The sequence below is a fragment of the Pelmatolapia mariae genome, unplaced genomic scaffold (assembly GCF_036321145.2).
Source record: "Pelmatolapia mariae isolate MD_Pm_ZW unplaced genomic scaffold, Pm_UMD_F_2 NODE_ptg000455l+_length_28185_cov_1, whole genome shotgun sequence".
Classification (NCBI taxonomy): domain Eukaryota; kingdom Metazoa; phylum Chordata; class Actinopteri; order Cichliformes; family Cichlidae; genus Pelmatolapia; species Pelmatolapia mariae.
The window spans coordinates 1-21208 of NW_027052140.1; the positions used below are offsets into that span (position 1 = coordinate 1).

Below are 21208 nucleotides of genomic sequence, written 5' to 3' on the forward strand. Positions count from 1 at the left end.
AGTCTGACTCTGAAACCAGAGGATCTTTCTGTCTCTTCAGATTCACCGTGATCCAGTGATGGGAGTGATTTCAGCCCTGAGTGATCATATACAGCTGATGTTTCTGTGGTTTTGTGTGCTTGTGTGGTTTTCTCTCCTGTGTGGACTCGTTTGTGTGTTTTAAGGTCACCTGCAGTGGTGAAGGATGACCCACACTGATCACAGAGGTGCTTTTTAACCCCACTGTGAATCAGTTCATGTCGTTTTAAGTCACGTGATGTGGTGAAGCTTCTCCCACATTCTTTGCAGTATTTCAGTTTGTCTCCAGTGTGTCTATGTTGATGTGTTTTAAGGTCAGCTTGACAACTGAAAGTTTTTCCACAGAGGTCACAACGAAAGTCTTTCCCACCACCACAGTGATGACAGGGTTGAGAACTGGATCCTTCTGTGTCGCTCTGCTTCTAAACAAAGACACAAAGACAGTGTAAGTCAGTCCTTCAACACTTTTATCCTGAACGTCGCCTGAAATAAAGAGCATCTCTGCAGACGTCCAATCACATTTTACTGTTTCAGTTAACACACTCAGTTTACTGGGCTACAATAACTGCAATACTACCACCATAACACTACAGTAATAATAAAATTATAACTGAAATGAAAATCTGAATTATCACTCAGAGCTACTTTTCCATGCAGTAGAATTGCTAACATGCTAACACAGTATAATGAGCAGAGTTGTTCCAAACAGTCAGGCTAAAATGATAAAAATATAAATACATACCTCACAGTAACTGCACTTGTAGAGTCTCTTTCTGGTGTGGATCTGTTGGTGTCGTCTCAGGTAATGTGGAGATTTAAAAGTCTTCTCACACAGGTCACATTTATAAGGTCTTCCCTCAGTGTGGGTAAACATGTGTCGTTGTAACTTTTCGTCTGTTGTAAACTCTTTGCTACATTGTTCACAGCAGTACACATCATGTCTGGTGTGAATGCGTAGGTGTGTATTTCGGTGCCCTCTCTGGCTGAAAGTTTTTCCACAGATGTCACAGCTGTATGCCTTAATTCCAGAGTGGGTAACTAGATGCCTCTGTAAGTGAACCCTTTGAGTAAAAGCTCTGCCACACTGATCACAGCTGTACGCTTTAACTCCACTGTGGATGAGCTGGTGTTGTTTTAGGGAAATCTTCAAAGAAAAAGATTTTCCACACAAGTCACAGCTGAACGGTCTCTCTCCAGTGTGGATGATCTGATGCTGTTTTAGTTTAGCCTTCTCAGTAAACTCCTTCCCACACTCGTCACAGCTGTATGCCTTAATTCCAGAGTGGATAAGTAAATGATTCTTTAAGCTGCTACTGTGAGTAAAAGCTTTGCCACACTGATCACAGCTGTACGCTTTAACTCCACTGTGGATGAGTTGGTGTTGTTGTAGGTGAGACTTCCTGGAAAAAGACTTTCCACACAAGTCACAGCTGAACGGTCTCTCTCCAGTGTGGATGACCTGATGAAGTTTTAGTTTAGCCTTCATAGCAAAATCCTTCCCACACTCGTCACAGCTGTATGCCTTAATTCCAGAGTGGGTAACTAGATGACTCTGTAAGCTGCTACTGTGAGTAAAAGCTCTGCCACACTGATCACAGGTGTACGCTTTAACTCCACTGTGGATGAGTTGGTGTTGTTTTAGGGAATCCTTCCTGGAAAAAGACTTTCCACACAAGTCACAGCTGAACGGTCTCTCTCCAGTGTGGATGACCTGATGAAGTTTTAGTTTAGCCTTCTCAGTAAACTCCTTCCCACACTCGTCACAGCTGTATGCCTTAATTCCAGAGTGGATAAGTAAATGAGTCTTTAAGCTGCTACTGTGAGTAAAAACTCTGCCACACTGATCACAGCTGTACGCTTTAACTCCACTGTGGATGAGTTGGTGTTGTTTTAGGTAACCCTTGCTGGAAAAAGACTTTCCACACAAGTCACAGCTGTATGCCTTAATTCCAGAGTGGGTAACTAGATGACTCTGTAAGTGGCTACTGCGGGTAAAAGCTCTGCCACACTCGTCACAGCTGTACGCTTTAACTCCACTGTGGATGAGTTGGTGTTGTTTTAGGGAATCCTTCCTGGAAAAAGACTTTCCACACAAGTCACAGCTGAACGGTCTCTCTCCAGTGTGGATGACCTGATGAAGTTTTAGTTTAGCCTTCACAGCAAAATCCTTCCCACACTCGTCACAGCTGTATGTTTTCTCTCTCTTTCTTCTGTGAGGTTTGTCGGCCTCCTGAGAGCGCTGACTTCTTGGTCCATGTCGGTCCTGCAGTGACAGAGATACAAACAGAGGCAGTGAGTGAGATGCAGTCGTGGAACAACCTCAACCTTCAAACTCCCTCCATTAACACTAGTTTTAAACCTGAAGGTGGAGTGTGGCTGGTAATAGTAACACATTACATCCAACCTGGTGCTAAAAATAATTCATGACTGTTCAAACACTAAAATCATGCCCATCCCTCCTGATTGTATGTACACCAGTGTTGGGTAAGTTACTTTAAATTAGTAACTTAGTTACATTACTAGTTACTTCTATCAAAAGTAACTCAGTTCAAGTTACTCGTTACTTTCAAAGTAACTAGTTACTAGGGAAAGTAACTTTGGTTTTACTCAGACTTCTCTTGTTAATGTGTTGATTCCGTAACTGGATACCCAGCGAGAGTTCCAGTCTTCTAGCTTGCTTACTTGCCACAAGTGCACTGTGCCACCTACCAATAGAAAGGAAAAGATAATGTGCATATTTCCACGAGAGAAATCCCACGCCTGGACCGTCGTTGACCGCCGCCATGATTCTAGCCTACGTCACAGCGTCATGTGCGCTTTTTACATCCAACACAAAAACTGCAGTCGTGGTGCTTTGATTGTACTCTGATCTCGGAAATTCTGCCTTCTGAATAGGAAGATGTAGGTAACACCAGACTGCAGATGAGCTGCATACAGGGCTGGACTGGGACAAAAAGAATCGGCCCGGGCATTTTGACTAGAGACCGGCTGTCATGATCGTGGGTCTTTTGACCCAGTGTTGTAAGTTTGAGTTTATTTTGTTCATTAGGTTATCTAAGTTCATTTGTTTATTAGATTCCCCTTGTGTATCCAACCCCTGTTAAGTCTCCCTTGTCCTTCATGTCTGTGCTTCTTATGTTGTCATGTTTGCGTTTCATTATACTTCCCATTTTATTTTGAAAGAGGTCCTGTGTTCCTGCATTTTGTTTAACTCTTCCCCTGTGACGTTGTTATGTTCATGCTGTGTCTACTGTGCCTTTCTGTCCCATGTTTCAGGTCCCTATGTTCTGTCTCCCCAGTCTGTTAAGTTTACATGTCTTGAGTCAGTCTGTGTGTTTCCTGTTTTACTTTCACAGTCTATGTCCTATGTTAATGTTTCTAGTTTTGCTTCCCTTGTCTCGTCCTGTGTAATTACTCCCAGCTCTGTGCTCTCCTCCTGTGGCTCATTCCCCCTCGTTATCCCACAGTGTATTTAAGCCTGTTAGGTTTTGTATTGTTGATTGTCATTTATGCTTAGAAATATCTACTCATATATGCTTAGAGTTTTATAATTAGTTGTAGATTAATAGAAGTTTGATCCTTAGTAGTCTGCAGACACACGTTGTGTGCATTCCAGAGCACTCTGGCTTTCACACCCACATCCTGGGAGCATGGGAGAGGTCGTACCTTGTCTTATTGTTTTATGGTAGGATAAACGTATCTATGTCTGTTTTAGGCTAAGTGCATTTTGTTTAGATGAACTGCTGGACTTCCAGGCCAGCAGGGTTAGGAAGTCATTTTATGACCACACACACACACACACACACACACACACACACACACACACACACACACACACACACACACACACAGGGTATTCTTTGTTCACATGTATACCTATATAAGATGTCATATGTTAATGACGCTATGCATATTCATGGAACCACAATAAAAGAGCAGTGTTACGGGGGAGCGGACGAGAGCAACTGGGGTCAAGCGAAGGAACGGCGCCTGTCCAGTTCTCTCCCGTGCACGTGAAACATAAAGGATGTTGCCTACTTGTGTCTTGTTTTGCTGTGTAATTAGATTGCCTTCAACGTTCCAGCGAATAGGTTCAAGCTACAAACCTATCATTAATTGGTCCTTCGAGCCGGATCTCTGGATCGACATTCACCGAGGGGAGAAGGGATACGCTGGAAGACGTCAGCCAGGAAGTTCCTGTGGTTTAGCTGTGTGAGGTTGCGTTGCTGTCTCTTCTGAGCTGATGAGCAAGCTACACATTATCAGATCAGGAGCTGGCTGAGAACTCATCAAAGTGAGGGGAAGAGAACTATGATAACTCGAGTATGTAGCGTATCCGTGAGTTCAGCTTCTTCTTTCAGATGCGCAGCAGTTTCCTGGATCTTGACTCGTGTGTAGAGTGTTCATAGCATCAGCATCATGTTCTTGTTTATTTGTTTTGTTGGGTTGAAAAATAATTAAACTTGTGATCATACTTATGGATCACCATGGCACATATCATCAGCCATATGATTTTATTTGTGCAGATGAAAAGAGTGAGTGTGAATGTGCCTGATGTCGCAGTGTGTGTGCGCGTTGTGTAAACGTAATTGTCTCCAATTGTGAGAGCGGTGATTCTGCAGGTCACCAGCAGTTTGTCACTTTCAGGTGAAAAGCAGACCTGGATCGATTTTCCACATGCAGCAGTCAGAATAAAGTTATAGTTTAAGATCATTGGAAACATTCAGGCCAGGTTTCTGGCTAACTTATTTACAGCTCCATGTGTCCCTCAACCTCACAAGTGAGCTCTCACTCCTCCCTGAAGACAAGGAATGCAGCTCCAAAGAGCAATAACATGGCAGATAAAGAGACAGCAGCAAAGTCCTGAGCAAAGAGACCCAGCAAGCAGCAGCAGTGTGGACAAACAGCATCGCAGAAGAAGAGCAAACCACCATCCTGACTGATTGGATGAATGGCACTGTGTTTCCAACAAGCTGCAACTTCGCTGTGCTTGTGAAAAGAACGTTTGAGGAGAACTGAGGAGACTGTTGGGAGTTGACATTTGCCACCTTTGAAAAAAAATGGCAAAAAGAGACAGTGAAGAACGCAGGACAAAGCTGAAGAAGAACTGCCGGCCATTGGACTGTTGAAGTGGGAGAGGACAACAGAGTGAGAGCAGCAGGTGAGAACAGAGGAATGCTGTTGTTTAATGTGGGAAATCAAAAATTTGGGTTAGCAAACCTGGGGAAAATAATACTGACTGCTTAAGTTGAAAATTGTGAAGGAATCTGAAATACTGCAAAAAGAAACATATACAAAATCACACACACAAGCAGAACATGCATTAACCCTACTAACACAAACAAAAGAGAGCTCATGAAGATTAGACAGCATCTTGAGCATGTGAGTCTGTTTATCATCTTGTCCAAGTCACCTCGTGTGATGAAAAGATCAGTGGACTCATAGCACGTTAGTTAAAAATGATCAATTAATAGCAGAGAAGTGTGTAGGAAAGGCAGCTTTAAGAACATGCCCTGCTGGAGATGCAGCTCCAGACACATTGATTAAACCTGCCTAATAACACAAACACATATGCAATGAAAATCAGCTTGTTATCTCTCATCAGTGCTAAAATAGTGTAAATTTAACAGAGACTTGTTATCAAATGCTGAATTTATCCAGTGCTGACCAGTTAACTCTCTAGGTTGCAGGACAACAGTTTAATTTTTGTGGGAAAAAAGATTTTGGTTTGACCAACCAGTGATCAGACAATAAATTTAGTTGTTAATATAGTAAATTGGGAGATGCTTTCTGCCTGATTGATGCAGCACAAAATATTTTATTGTATGAGGGAAATTCTATTTTTGTGATAATATTTTGAACATGCATTTCTGTTGTCCTGTCAACTTAGTGGGTTAATAGCCAATATGCAAATTCGTTGATCGTTCTTAGATTAAGGAAAGGTGACTGAATTCTAGCACGAGTGAATGAGATGTGTTGGAGTTTGTTAGAGTGGAGACTCTAAAACACTGAGTTTCCAGTTGTGATGTGCGAGTGAATCTCGCACCCAGATACATAACTCTGAATACATAAGAACACACTTTTGTGAAATGCATGACAACATGTCACATGTTTTATGATAAAGGGGAAAAAGGAAAACTAAATGAGATCTGTGGCCTAAATGAGTGAAAAAGTACAGATTAAATTCATAGCTAATAAGACATTAGGGTTATGTTGTGTGTTGTGCGGCTGATGGTTGGTTTGGAGTTTATCTAGCTGATGATTTTTCTTTTGTTGTGAAGTTGAGCCTGCCAATTAGTATGATGGTATGATAAACCATGCTAATGGTATGATTTACCCTCCTGAGATGAGGAGCGTGTGTCATGACTTAACAAGGCCTTTTTATTTTGATTCTTTCACAGTGCACTGAAAGTTTTGTTTGATAATATCTGTTTGAGCAGATCTGCACGATTGGAACAAAAGCGCTATACGACATGTCGAGAAAACCGTTGCAAACCGTTGACTTTCTCCAAAAAATTAAAATGGGCTCAGGAGAAAGTCACTTATCTGGGATAATTAAAATGAAAGTCCCTGTCAAAAGGGATTCAGCGAGATAATCCAGTCTAAATTCTTCTTTTGAAAATTTCTTTTTCTTTTTAAAATGACGTCATTTTGCTGAGTGTGGAAACTGAATGCGTTGATGGGTTCCACTTTTAGCAAAGAATGAATGAATGCATGAATGAGTGAATAACAAATGAGTAAGAGAAATAAAACTGACTGACTGACAACAGCTGACAAAAGCTGACACGATTTTACTGATGTAACACGACTGTGCGAAGTTAACCCCCACCTGACAAATGTGTGGATGCATCTCTGTGTGTGTCTCTATTGCAGAAGAAGGAGACCACAGGAGGAAACTTGGGTCACATGACTATGTGAACTCTGCAAATTTAACCTTTTAGTTTAAAATTTTCTGTGTCTGTGAATTAACCATGGGTTTGTTATTCACTACCTTGTGTTGCTCACAGAGGTAACAGGGAGAAAGTGTGTATACACCTGCGCAGCGCTAACATTTCTACAGCATTACAGTTCTTCATGTGATTTGATCATGTGATTTATACCAGGATAGCTGGTTGATGTTTTTCTACTACAGGATTTCTGGGTTTATGTGTGAAGAAAACTGTGTTTGCAGGTTATGAGTTGGTGGTGCTCTTACACTGTGTTGTTGGGGAAATGTGAAGGTTACTTTGACGATGTGAATAATATGTGAGACATTTCCTGTGTTGAAACTAGTGTCACTTTGTGTCCACAGTTATGGATGGCTAACTTTATGGTCTTTTTACAGCACCTCTGGACCCTGTCACTTTGTGCCTGGCCTCCAGGATTGTCCATGTTTGTTGCTAATGTTTGTTTTTTTTTTTAAGTGTGCATGTAGAGGATTCAGCAGAGACGGACAAGTAACATGAGAAAGCAAATAAGAGATGCAGTGTTTATGGAATAGTTTAATATGGGGCTCATTAGCTGGCCACTACTGAGCTCCTAGTGATATATACATTGGAATGACTTTGCTTAAGGGAAGTCACCGATTACATTAATGTTAACTGAGTACATGGGATGATCCATGTCTGAGGCAAATTATGCCAATAATTGTAGTTTACTGATTTGAGAAAACCTGCACATGATACTTGTCCTGTTGGTGCTGAATGCTTTATTGCTCGTATTATACAATTGTTTATAAGTGTGAAGTTTGATTTTACTTCTAGATCTTGTTTTCCAGGCCATGATGGTGTGTATGCAGGCTCCTGGCGGAGCCGGGTTTTAAGCGAACCTAATATGCAAAACGCACTAACATCTATATTGCAGGGTTATAGGTCCGGGGTGGTGCTGCTCCAGAGGGGGAGACACCCTGATGTTGCCTGGGACATGATCTAGCTAACTTTTTTCTTTCAGACGGGAATCTAGGTTTGATGAGTTGACTCATGGGAGTGTCCATGCGTCAAGAGGAGGGGTCCAGAATTATAGAGTTACATGAAACTATCTTTTTTATGTTTTCTAAACTATGTTTTTAGGATTTTTGTGTGATTAACGGTTGATTTACAGTATTAAACCTATGCAAGTGGTGCATCCATGTTCAAGATGAGGCTTTGATGGTCCATAGATGGAGCTCACTGAACTAAAGAATGTGGTTTGATGATGATTGACATGCTTTCCAGATAGAAGTTTTTTCCTCCTAGCAAGGAAATACAGGTGCAGCAGTCCAGGGTATTGCTGAAAGGAATCTCCTGAGAAATCTTCAAAGGCCCAGTGAGAAGCGAACCCATTCCAGGCATAGCTGACGGCCAAGGCAGTGGTTGAGGTCAAAGGTCGAGCTGTTTGGGGCCCATCATGAGATCAGACTTTGGAGCCAGAGCAAGGACCACGAAGCTGCGTTGGAATGAGAGCTGTGCCTAGGGGGCTTTCCAGAGACCAACAGAGGAGATTGTGGACGACAGACGGGCACCTAAAGGATAAGGGGAGCGTGCCAAGCTCCAATCGACGGCGCAGGCAGATTTCGAGGATGGCATCATGATTCTGTGAAAAGCACAGGAACCAGAAGCGATGGTGGTGATGACAGAAGTTTCCTATGACCATCACTTAATGCTGTGTCACTGTACTGTGCATACGATGACACACTGAAGAGTGCTGGGATCGTAACAGCAGTAAGATAACTGGATCCAGCACCCTTTCCACAGAGGGTTTTTCCTGCAGAGAGAATGGACAATGGAGGAGTCGTAAATGTCCCCCACAGGACAGAGGCCTGAAGTGAGGTGATGGGGGTTGGCAGAGGCCATAAAACTAGAGTGCTGAAGAGGTCTGCAGCTTTCACGATAGCTGAGACCCATGGTGACAAACAACAAACTGAACTGGTATGTTTGAATGTCTATTCTACACACATTTGGACTCTGGTCCTATGGACGGTGATGGGGACAACTGGAAGAGACATTTATGACGCCCTGCAGAACTTAAACCACTCTGCAGAGAGACGGGTGATTTACATGTCTTTCAGAGGAGCACCACCAGGCTGGAGTGTTTTGAAAATGTTAATTTCTCTTTTGACCAGTAACAATTCATTTGTTTGCTTGTAGGATGCAGTTACCATTGAATGAGATCAATGAGAAATTGGATAATTTCTAATACATTTGTCAAACTGTGCGTGTTACAGTAATTTAGAGTGATTGACATATGCTGAGTATAAAAATGGTTGCATTGACACTGTCAGACGTGAGGTATTCATAACTGGGTACTTTTCCAGCATAACTGCCAAATAGGAGGGAATGTTAGGTTTTGTATTGTTGATTGTCATTTATGCTTAGAAATATCTACTCATATATGCTTAGAGTTTTATAATTAGTTGTAGATTAATAGAAGTTTGATCCTTAGTAGTCTGCAGACACACGTTGTGTGCATTCCAGAGCACTCTGGCTTTCACACCCACATCCTGGGAGCATGGGAGAGGTCGTACCTTGTCTTATTGTTTTATGGTAGGATAAACGTATCTATGTCTGTTTTAGGCTAAGTGCATTTTGTTTAGATGAACTGCTGGACTTCCAGGCCAGCAGGGTTAGGAAGTCATTTTATGACCACACACACACACACACACACACACACACACACACACACACACACACACACACACACACACACAGGGTATTCTTTGTTCACATGTATACCTATATAAGATGTCATATGTTAATGACGCTATGCATATTCATGGAACCACAATAAAAGAGCAGTGTTACGGGGGAGCGGACGAGAGCAACTGGGGTCAAGCGAAGGAACGGCGCCTGTCCAGTTCTCTCCCGTGCACGTGAAACATAAAGGATGTTGCCTACTTGTGTCTTGCTTTGCTGTGTAATTAGATTGCCTTCAACGTTCCAGCGAATAGGTTCAAGCTACAAACCTATCAAAGCCCCATGTTTTCCCTTTGTCAGTGTTGCATCCTCCCTCATAGCTGTGTGATTTTCCCCTGTGGCTCCTTGTGCTTTAGTTTTCCCAGCTTAGTTTAGTTTTGTATTGTTTTTTGTGTCCCACCCCACGCCAGCAATAAAGCTGTGTTTTTTGAGTTTACTTTTTGTCTCTGCGAGTTTGCGTTTGGGTCCTACTCTTGCCTGCACACAGCCGTATTGTGACACCGGCCCGACATTATAGGAAAAATCATAAAGCCTTTGAATGAAAACAAACACTGTTGTGACAGTGATATACACTATTCTGATGGTATATATGCATCAATCTATCAATCGTTTGTTGTAAGATTCAGATAATTATTTTTTAAAAGCGAGACATTTTAAATGAGAATAAGAAAGTATTTCTTTGTGTCCGCCTTTCCCTGTTAATGCCCTACCTGGCCCTCCTGGCAACACTTTGCTAGACCCGCCCCTGCACAGCTACCAGCTGTCAGCTACTTAGAAAAAGGATCCTGGTGTTATTTGTCTCTCAGAAACAGTTCATAACTTCCCTTCAACTCATCCATGCAACCTAAAAGGTAAATGTCATGGTCCTGGGTCAGTGACCCAGCGCTTTAAGTTCATTATTATCCTTTTTCTAGTTTATTCTGATTTTGTATTTGTTCTTAGGGTTTGAGTTGTGTGTTTCTTTCATTCCTACCTGTGTCTCTCCTCTGTGTTCTGTTCGTGTCCCCAGTTGGTAGTGTAAAACAGTCTGTGAGTTTCCTGTTTTACTTTGTAGGTTTGTGTCTCGTTATGTCCATCAGTTCCAGCTGTGTCCCCTCCTGTCTGCCATTTCCTAATTACCTGGTGTGTGTATTTATACTGCGTGTCTGCCTGTGCTCCTCGTCGCGTCGTCTGTGTTGATCCTTTGTGTTACCCCGGTGTTCTCCGTTGCGCCACAAACCTCTCTGTGTCTCTTCTATGTGCTCTCCCTGCAGTTCTCCTCTCGTGTTTCAGGTTTGCCATTCTATAGTTTAGTTTTCCCAGTTTAGTTCATCCTTAGTTCTGTTTTGCCATCCCCACTTTATGTTCAGTATTCCTAATAAACCGCCCTCACGTCCTAATAAGTGTTGCATCTGAGTCCTCCTTTCCTTTCATCACACGGCCGCTGCCCCGAGCCGTGACAGTAAACCTGTTTCTGCATCAGCTGTTCTGCTCTGATGATTCAGTAAGGACATCTCCTGGTTTCATCTTCATGTTTCCCTCTCAGCACATATCCAAACCGATATCATGACCAGCAGCTTTTACAGCTGTGGCTCCAGCAAACATCAGCTGATACTTGAAATTAATATTAAATAAATTCTAACAACAGCTGATCAAGCTTAAACATGCTGCTGTTGTTTAACACAACATCCACTGGTTTCTTCTTTCTGGCGCAAAGTGGGCGATAAACAAAGAGAGAATAGCCGATCAGCTGATCATTGATCAGTTTCATGATTGAAGTAGAAATGGGAGAGGGAGGGGAGAGAATGGCTGTGTCCCAATTCAGGGTATGCACGCTTGAAGTACGCATTTCAAGTGCGAGTACGTCACCGCCACGCGACGACGGCTGTCCCAATTCAAAGTGTACTTCAAATGCATACTCCAAATGCGCCGTCGATTTCCCCAAATATCAAGCGTGGTCCGGTGCACGCTTCATGGTCTCATATATCCCACAATTCGTAGCGCAGCGGTGGGTGTGGATAATTTTGCCGCAAAATACGGCAGAAGGGAACGCATAACGAGCCTATTTTTTTTAATGTTTAAGAACATTAAAACATTACTGTTGGCCACATGTCGGCAAAGTCATGTGACATTAGTGATGTTTGTACTTCCAGCGGTAACTTGGTTTTAAAGCCTCTACTTCTAAATATATATATAACTGACCTTAATCTTACAGAGAATGTGATGATTTTATGCATAATTAAAGTCAGTCATAGATCCACAAACACAACAAGCTGAAAGTCAGTGATGCTGCTCGGTTTGCAGTCCTGAATATCACGGCACAAGCAGGATTCACTGCACTGTTAATGTTAGCTGTGTTATATCGCTGCCTCTGTTCGGTGGTGTCGAGCCAAACGGACTTTAACGTGTGTTTGAACGAGCTGACGGTTCACTCGTTAAGCTGAAAGACAGATGCTTTAATCACAGGAGTCACACATGTGTCCACTGAACCATCTGGAACTCTTCTTGTTTAGCACTCGTAATAACACAAACACTAAATCCTCCTTCTCTTGTGCTGTTTTGTAGCAGTGTATACACCTGAGACTGTCACCTGTCTGTCTGTCCTGCACTCTCTCTCTGTTTCTTTCTCTCTGATTGTGGAATAAAAGTATGAACATGTATTTATAAGTTACACTTGTGTTTGAATCCTGCAGCTTATCACACATTTGATTTCCATGTGTGACGACTGCAGGTGTCCAGAGTGAGGACAGACTGAGGGACCCACTGCTGCACATCATCTGTGAGGCTTTGCACCCCTGATGATCCACCAGGACAAACTCAGCAGTGTGTGAGGAAGAGGAGGAGGAAGAGCCAGCAGCAGCTGACAGATGGAGAGAATAGACAGACTGTTCCCTGTTTGTGAAGGACTGCTAGGAAAGCTTAACATAACTAATTGTCTGTCCTGAATCAGTCTCATTAGGTAATGTTCAAATAATGTTATCATCCCAGTGTTTTCAGTGTGGGAGAAAGTACTCAGGGCCTTCAAGTTACACACTATGAAAGGCAGCAACAAGTTTAATATTCAGAAACCTAAAGTATGTATCAGCAGCAGAATGGAGCTAAAAATAAACATTTGCTCTTAACATATATATGTAAGCATTGAGCCAAATTTAGTAATGCCAGTAACAGTAACATAGCACCCACCCAGCTGTATAGAAACCCCGTCATGCTAGCTACTACGCAGTACGAAAAAGTCAGCATAACGAAAATAAACTCAAACTAAACTTGGTTTATATCTGACCCAGATAGACTGCAGGTCATAACTTCTTACCTGAAGTTCAGTTCACCTGACACTCGGACCGGGGGCCGCTTCGGGTCTCACCTCTTGCCTCCCCTTTCCCTCATCCACCTGCTGGCCTCCACCACTTGCTAATGTTACTGAATCTGTGGAAGCTCCGCAATAGCCACCACACGAAGTAACGCATAACGAGCCGATCTAAATCCCAGTAATGAGTAACACATTCCTGGTTTTGGCATAATAACTAGTTACCGTGCTCGTTACCACAATAATAACTGTAACGCGTTACTTAATAACGCGTTAGTCCCAACACTGATGTACACACACACACTTTTATATTATTTTATAATTTATATTATATTGTTGTTTCCTATTACATATTTCTATAATTTGTATAGATTTATACATAACTATTCAGTGATAATAAATCCTATGTTTGTGTATTTGTTTATTCATAAGGAACCCCATTAGCTTCCAAAACAGATGTTGCTCGTCTTCTGTCAAATACAATCACATGGTGGAAAAAACATGGCGGCGACGGAGAATGAGAAGGGTGAAAGCGGATCGTTGAATGAAACAGATGAACCAGAATTGGTTTGTAAAAATGCAGCAACGTCAGTGGTGTGGAACTGGTTTAGCTTTCGTCCGTCAGATACACAACAAAGCACTATTTGTGGTAGAGCATGCTAGCAGGCTGTTTTTTGTGGAGTTGTAAAGTATTTTGTCTAGTGTCAATTATATCGTCAGCTACATCGTTAACACAAATTTCAAATGTATATCGTGATAAATACTTATATCGCCCTGCTCTGTCACCTTCTGTGTTGAGCTCATTGTTTTCTCTGTAGTGGCTGAGCTGAGTCCAAGTAGCTGAAAATGTTCCTCTGCTGCTCCGTCAGACTCTTCTCCTCCTGCTGATCAGCTGGGACACAAAACAGATCTTTGTTAGGCTCCACACTGCACTGAAGAGTCAAAGTGTCTCATATGTTCATCTGACAAGACAAGGAACACATTTTTGTTTCCCGAGGTGGGCAACTTATTGGAAACAAACACAAAAGGTTTGAGCACTGATACCTGGCATTGCTGGCATTGAAAGATGCAATGCCAGCAATGTGTCATGGTTCGGATTTGAGGAAGAGACAAACGACTGCAAAGTCCCAGTAGATGTCAAAATAGTGATTTTATTAAACACATATATATGTGGGAAAGATGAGCATTATCACACTTCCAAAGCCGATCTCCCCCGAACAACAGATGAACAGTCATATATATATCAGTTGATGACGAACATTATGCGTCAAAGCAGTTGGATTTACTGGAAATCTAAGTATCAATTCCCGTAATCCAAGAACATTCCAGTACATCGGACCCTGGAGACCCTTCACTCCCTACACCAGATGTTCGCTGTTATTGCTAAACGGTCACGTGCACCGGACAAGTCACGTAGCAGTTTTGAGCAAAACAAGTTAAGATACAGTGTGTGTGTATGCACAGGCCCTATTATGTGTGTCTTGTGTGTCTTGTCCTCAATGAACCTCTTCCGAGTCACCTGTTGCCGGGCAGACTCCCCTGCAGCAAGCTGTGCTGGGCCCACAGGCCTCCATGCTGTGATTTTATTATATGTGGTGTGTTATATTGTAAGCAGATATAGAGTCATCTTAACTTTAGCTTAACTTTCTCACTTCCCCATAACTTCAATCCCACCATTAAGAACTCTCTAATAAGCTATATGGATAACATGAATACAGTTAAACCTACAATGAAAGATTATTATGCCATTAACATGTGATTAGGCTCCCCCTAAAATAAAAACTATAATATAACATCAACAGATTCAATAAATGCTTTGATGAATGATAATGATAAATGATAAGTGATGCAACAGAAACAATAATGGTTATGAATAGTAACAGTAACAGTAAAAAATATCCTCATCTCCACAATGGTCAAGACTAAAACCAATCATTAAGCAAAGACAACAGGGATCATTTGTTTCTGTTTATTTAGCATTCACAACATTTGTAGTTGCCTTCTGTACAGGGGAAGTCCACGCACACTGTGTGGTACCGCCATCCGCAGAAGGTGCATTCAATCTCTGTAAGAAAAACTAGATTGTCTGAGAGTGAAATGATATTAACAGAAGGAGTGGTGATTTGTAAAACTTCAAGTGTATGATAAGGTGAAAACAAATACACAATTGCATGTCATGTAGTTGAAGGTTTTTTTTTTTTCTTCTTTTGGAAGACCGGAAAACACTGAAAGTTACAAATGTATTGTGCTTGAAACAAATTCAAAATAGGTGATAAAGCCAGCTGCACATGTGTGTCACAAGTAAATCTGGCTGTATAATAAACAGAAACAAGTGATCCCTGCTGTCTTTGCTTAATGATTGGTTTGAGTCTTGACAATCCACATTGCTGGCATTGCATCTTTCAATGTGTTTGTGGGTGGATTTGAATGCACCAGTGTAAGTGCAGTATTAACCCAGATTCTTTTGTCCCCATGATAGAACAGAGAAAACCGACTCATAGTGTGTTAAAACATTTATATTTCTTTTTATTCAATCATCTTCCGGAAGAGAGAGACCCCTGCACAGCCCAAACGCCGGTTGTAGGATCTCTAACATTAGAATCATAAACTGTGTCTCATATAATTATTATTTTGGTACTTTACACGTCACAGTTTTGACACAAACATTGCTTATATGGCAAAGTTCCTCTTTTCTGTCTGGCTTCCTCTATCTATTAATATGCTGTACAGCTCTACACTTCCTGTTTTCAGTCTGGGTGAGCACTTAGTTTGTGAGTCAAAAGTGCCCTTGCTTTACAAACCTTCATTATTAAAGTTCATAAAACAATATAATAAGAAAATAAGGATACTAAGGATATTAATTACTCTACTCAAAGGATTACCACAATTAACCTAACAGACCTACACCTTGGTTCACAGATTCACTTTCTCTAAGGTTTATTTCTGGGATTTCACACAACCCAGTATTCAGATCATGAATACATAATGGCCTTGGATTTACAACATTATGAATGAAATGTGCTCTATTTGGAAGCAGCATGTCCCCCTCTCCTTTCCAGGGGTTTGTGTGTGAGACTTTAAATCATCAAACTGTACCTTACAAGTTGTAAATTGTTATTGATCCCTTTACCCCTGGTCCTAAAATGAATATTTATTTTCTCACTCTTCTTATATTTATTGTTTGTTTACTTGCACTGCTGTAACTGGAGCCTCGTCGTCTCGTCTCTCTATATACTGGACTGTATGTAGCGGAGATGACAATAAAGTTTACTTTGACTTCAGCAGCGAGCAGGCGCACCTCGCAAACGGAGGGCGCCCTTACTCCCAGCAAATGGACGACAGAAAACCGATCGGTGCATACAACAGTCCCAATATGCGCTGGCATGATTTCGGGACAGCATGAGTACGAGCAATTTTTATTTTTATTTTTTTTTTTTCGCCGACCTCCCCCCACGATGCCGCTCCGTATCAAAACCCGCTTCTGCCTTTACTACTGTGCTTTGATGTCGCTTTTAAGGGTGAAACTCATTGTGAAACGTTTGAGAATCACTGCTACAGAACAATGGAGATTCCCGTTATATGGTAACACTTGCACCTCACGTGACGCCCAGAATTGTACAATACTGATGCTTGAGTGTGTAGAGTGTTGAGCGCGTGAGAAAAACAACTCACGAAACTTGACCTTTCTATACTCGTGGCTCACTTGCACTTCTAATCTATGCGTTTGCACACTTATACACATCCGGCTGTGGTTTCCTGTTTTGCTACACTCTGGAGAGCCTCGCCTTTAACGGTCTTCTCTCACAGAGAGCAACGGAAAACCTCACTCAGAAAACTTAAGATTGACTGAACTCAGTTCAAAGTTACCTTGGCACTTACCTTTAGACGTGAGAGGTAGTGATGGTCCGCTTGAAGCTGACGCTCCGGTGCGTGTGCCAAAGAGATCAACACACTGCTTCAGAATAGTGATGTGTCCGAACGAACGAAATCTTTGACGTGAACGACGCAAGCCTTGGGTTTTTTTCTCTTTCTCTCACCCTCTCTCTCGAACTTTTTTTCTGCTTCACTCCGCACTCGAGCCTTGTGCTTTGCGCTGGGCACAGGGGGGAGGGGTGGTAGTTACACCAGCACAGGAACAGAGCGGGTGGGAGAGAGAGAAAGAGAGCCAGGGACAACAACTTCACGTATAGTAATCATCCACAACTATTTTCAGTTGCAGATGATAAAGGATTCAGAAAGTTTATTAATGCAGGCCCATATGACAGAGAATATGCATCTTCTTTTTGTTTTCATATTTTAATTTATATTTAATTGTGTTGTGGTTTGCAGTGTTTTGTGTTGTTTCACTTTAAATTTGTTTAAAAGGAAAAAGCTGAAATTTTCCTTTTCTGCTGGTGTAACCCATAAGCTAGAAATTTGTATCCACAGTCTCAAGCTTCAAGTGCTTTATCCAAGAGTGAGACTTTTTCCCACTCACCCCAATCAGTCGAGGGAGATGTCAGCCCATCCCTGAGCCTGGTTCTGCTGGAGGTTTGTTCCTCTTGAAATCAACTTTTTCCTTCCCACTGTCACCAAGTGTAAAGTGAGGACAGATTATGGTTTCAGCTCTGGCAACTCAACGTCACCGGTTAGCTGATTAATTACCTTTTTTTGCAATAGCTCTCACTGCATTGCTAAAATTGACTGCTTAGCTTCTGTGAACTGTTTGTGCTGGAATTTGCATTTATGACTGTTAAAAACTCCAATTCTTTTGATCTTCTACTGAAAGAAGAACAACACTCAGTGTTTTAATGCTCAATCAACAATCACTTTAATCAATACAATTCTCTTTATTCCATACAAACACTTTGAGCATTACAAGTGTCCGAATGGGAGATGTGGACAAAGTCATAAAAAACTTAAACATCCACATTCTTTCTCTCTCAGTGAGCCTAAGTTACAACCTTGGCTTCCTGCTTTTCTCCTCCTGTGTGAGATGAGGGAGACTCTCCCGTGCAGTATGTTCTGGTATCTTTGTAATCAGGAAAGCAAGGCCACGATTCTCTGCAAACAGTATTTCTTCATAAACAGTGTAATTGATTCACAATAATAGATCAGCAGTATAGTGTAATACAAATCAGTGGAATAATTTCACAATTTCTATATCAGAAGTATAATGCAACCTAAAACAGGCTAATGATTCTACAACACAGACATCAACAACCTTTGTCTTTCAAAACTAGGTGCCTCCTGATCCCTCTCTATCTCCTGCCTCCTTATCTCGTGTCCTTGCTGCCCACTTCTTCACACACGCCTCCTAGCTTTGGCTCACCAACACTGTGTCCCAGTAACGGCAGCATTCTGTCGCCTCTGCTTCTCACATGAACCTCTGACCTATTCTCCCAATTCTGTGTGAATGTTTAGTAGTCTAACATGAATAATGATTATAATGTTTTACTATGGTTCATACAACTAAATCCCTAATACGACTATAATCTATTCTTACATGACTCAAATTCAGTATGTTAATTGCAAATATCCATTTTAGACATGAAAAAATGGCAACTAAGATTTTTTTTTTTGTCTTTTACAGAAGCTGCTGATCAGCTCAAACCTCGGAGACCAACTTTAATATCAACAAGAAACCATATCATAATTGGAGTGACAGCAGCCGTAGCTTTAATCTTGGTGTTTTCTTTTCTGTGGGTTGTGTTGAGAAAGAAATGAAGCCAACGACACCTCTATGCTGATGTAGAGATGTTGAGTGTCTCGGAAAAACAAACTGGATTCTCTGTGCAGGACCAACTTTGGATCAGAGCGAATCATCAGTCACATCAACAAAAGACTCTCAGCTGCTTTACAGTTTTTTCTGATTGCTTAAGCACATTTTTTGTAACTATTGGCTATTTTTGCAAAACTCTACACACAAATAAGTAAACCTGTCACCCAATTATCAAAACATTGTAGTTCTCTTGCAAAAGCGAACACAGCTAGATTAACTCTTCACACCTTCGTAAAAATGGTGTTTTCGTATCAAACAGTACACACAAGCCATCATCTACTAAGCACACAATGCGCCAACTACACACTGATGGTATGAATACAAAACACATCTGACTTTTGCTTTCTCTGTGCACAAGGTAGGCCATGTCAGTTTGAGCTCATACTTTTGTCATAGATCCATAAGCATAGAGGGATCCAAACTTCAAGTACTGGTGTTTATTCACACACATCAAAACAAAAACAAGTGTTTATTTCCAAGTATAGGACTATTTGCAATCACCATATTGACTATATGGGTTTCTTGGTCTGCAGTGAACATGCTTCCTCTGCCCCAGCATCTGGTCATCTAGCAATTCTTACATCTATGGTATTGTTGTGTTTCTCATTAGCATATGGCAGTGCTACAGGTCTTAGTGCAAAGTGACTGTACTAACCGATTCTGATTTCGAAATGTCCTTATGATGCTTGCTACAGTGTAGCGGCTCGAGTTAGGCTGAACCCGTTGGCCAGCTTCCCTCGGGGTCACTCCATGGTTGATTACATGGTCCACTATTGTAGCTCTGATGTCATCAGCAATTATATTTCTTACTCTTCTTACCCTTCCTCTCCCCCCTCCTCCTCCTCCTCCCCCCCCCCTCATCCTCCTCTTGCTCCTCCTTGTCCTTGTTGTCCTCTTCATCCTACTTCTTCACCTCCACATCCTGTTCCTCGGCCTCCTCTAGTTTTTTCTGAATGCTTAAACCCTAACTGTGATTCTTATAGCACAATTTCTAAAACTATTAATACTTATAGCAAAACCACTCACTGAGTTTGCAAAACTAAAAGCACAAACACTGCTTTGCACTCAGTTTGCCATTTTGTAACACACACTTTGCAAAACTGTAGGCACAATTCACTGCACAACACTCTTTTTGCAGAACTGTAAACACAACTCACTGCTTTACACTCAATTACCAAATTTCCAACACACTCCTAGCAAAATTATACACATGTATGGCCATCATTAACACTATTTTGCCAACTGTCTGGCACACTTTCACATGTGAAAACTGTCTCTAATTAGTCCACTTTGCAAGCAGCCTAAGCACTATAAACAGGCCACAGGTAAGCTGTCTATGTGGAGTACAATGGAAGGAGCAGCAAGAGTAAGAAGAGTGAGAATCAGAGGAGGCCGAGGGAGAGGACGTGGAGGTGAAGAAGTTGGAGGAAGAGGACGTGGAGGAGCAAGAAGAGGACGAGGAGGGGAAAGAGGAAGGGTAAGAAGAGTAAACAGAATAACTGATGACATCAGAGCTACAATAGTGGACCATGTCATCAACCATGGGATGACCCTGAGGGAAGCTGGCCAACGGGCTCAGCCTAAACTGAGCCGCTACACTGTGGCAGGCATCATTAGGACATTTCGAAATGAGACTCGGTAAGTACTTTGTAGCACTGCCATACTCTAATGAGAAACACAACAATACCATACATGCAAAAATACTGAAATTGTTACTTCACAGAATTGCTAGATGTCCAGATGTTGGGGGCAGAGGCAGAATGTTCACTCCAGAGCAAGAGACCCATATAGTGAACATGGTGATTGCCAATAATGCCATAAGACTGAGCGAAATACAGCAGCGCATAATTGATAATGACACCATCTTTCAAAATATACACAGTGCAAGCATTTCTGCACTAAGTCGTGTACTTGCGCGCCACAGAATAAGAATGAAGCAAATTTACAGAGTTCCTTTCGAGAGAAACAGAACGTGTAAAGCAACTGCGATATGACTATGTGCAGGTAAGCTAGTGTCATTGGTTCTGAATTTGGAAGTGCATACTGTAGTGCTGTGCATGGGCCTGATGTGTTGCATTTGTTTTGTCTTGTCCAGAGAGTGATGGAACTAGAAGCAGATGCAATGGGACATGAGCTACTTTTTGTAGATGAGGCCGGTTTTAACCTCAGTAAAACCAGGAGATGTGGCAGGAACGTTATTGGACACCGTGCCATCATCAATGTCCCAGGACAACGTGGTGGTAACATAACCATGTGTGCAGCTATAAGCCAAAATGGTGTTGTTCACCATCATGCAACCATAGGCCCATACAACACTGCACACATTATTGCATTCCTGGTCACCTTGCATGACATGCTCACTGTTCAGAGACCAGAGCAGACCCGATATGTCATCATATGGGACAATGTTAGTTTCCATAGGGCTGCTTTGGTCCGCAACTGGTTTACAGACCACCCATCCTTCATGGCACTCAACCTCCCTCCATACTCTCCATT

At 41.9% G+C, this 21208-nt stretch overlaps 1 protein-coding gene across 1 annotated transcript; it reads right to left on the reverse strand.

Annotated features, from left to right (window-relative positions):
- Positions 1-8: 8 nt before the first annotated feature.
- On the reverse strand, positions 9-16984 carry LOC135932371 (gastrula zinc finger protein XlCGF57.1-like; the record flags this gene model as incomplete). The annotated part of the gene is made up of 4 exons (XM_065469821.1): positions 16831-16984; positions 13738-13835; positions 761-2281; positions 9-440 (listed from the first exon to the last, which is right to left on the reverse strand). Coding segments are annotated over exons 2-4 (1971 nt in total), but the record flags the coding sequence as incomplete, so codon positions are not given.
- Positions 16985-21208: the final 4224 nt, after the last annotated feature.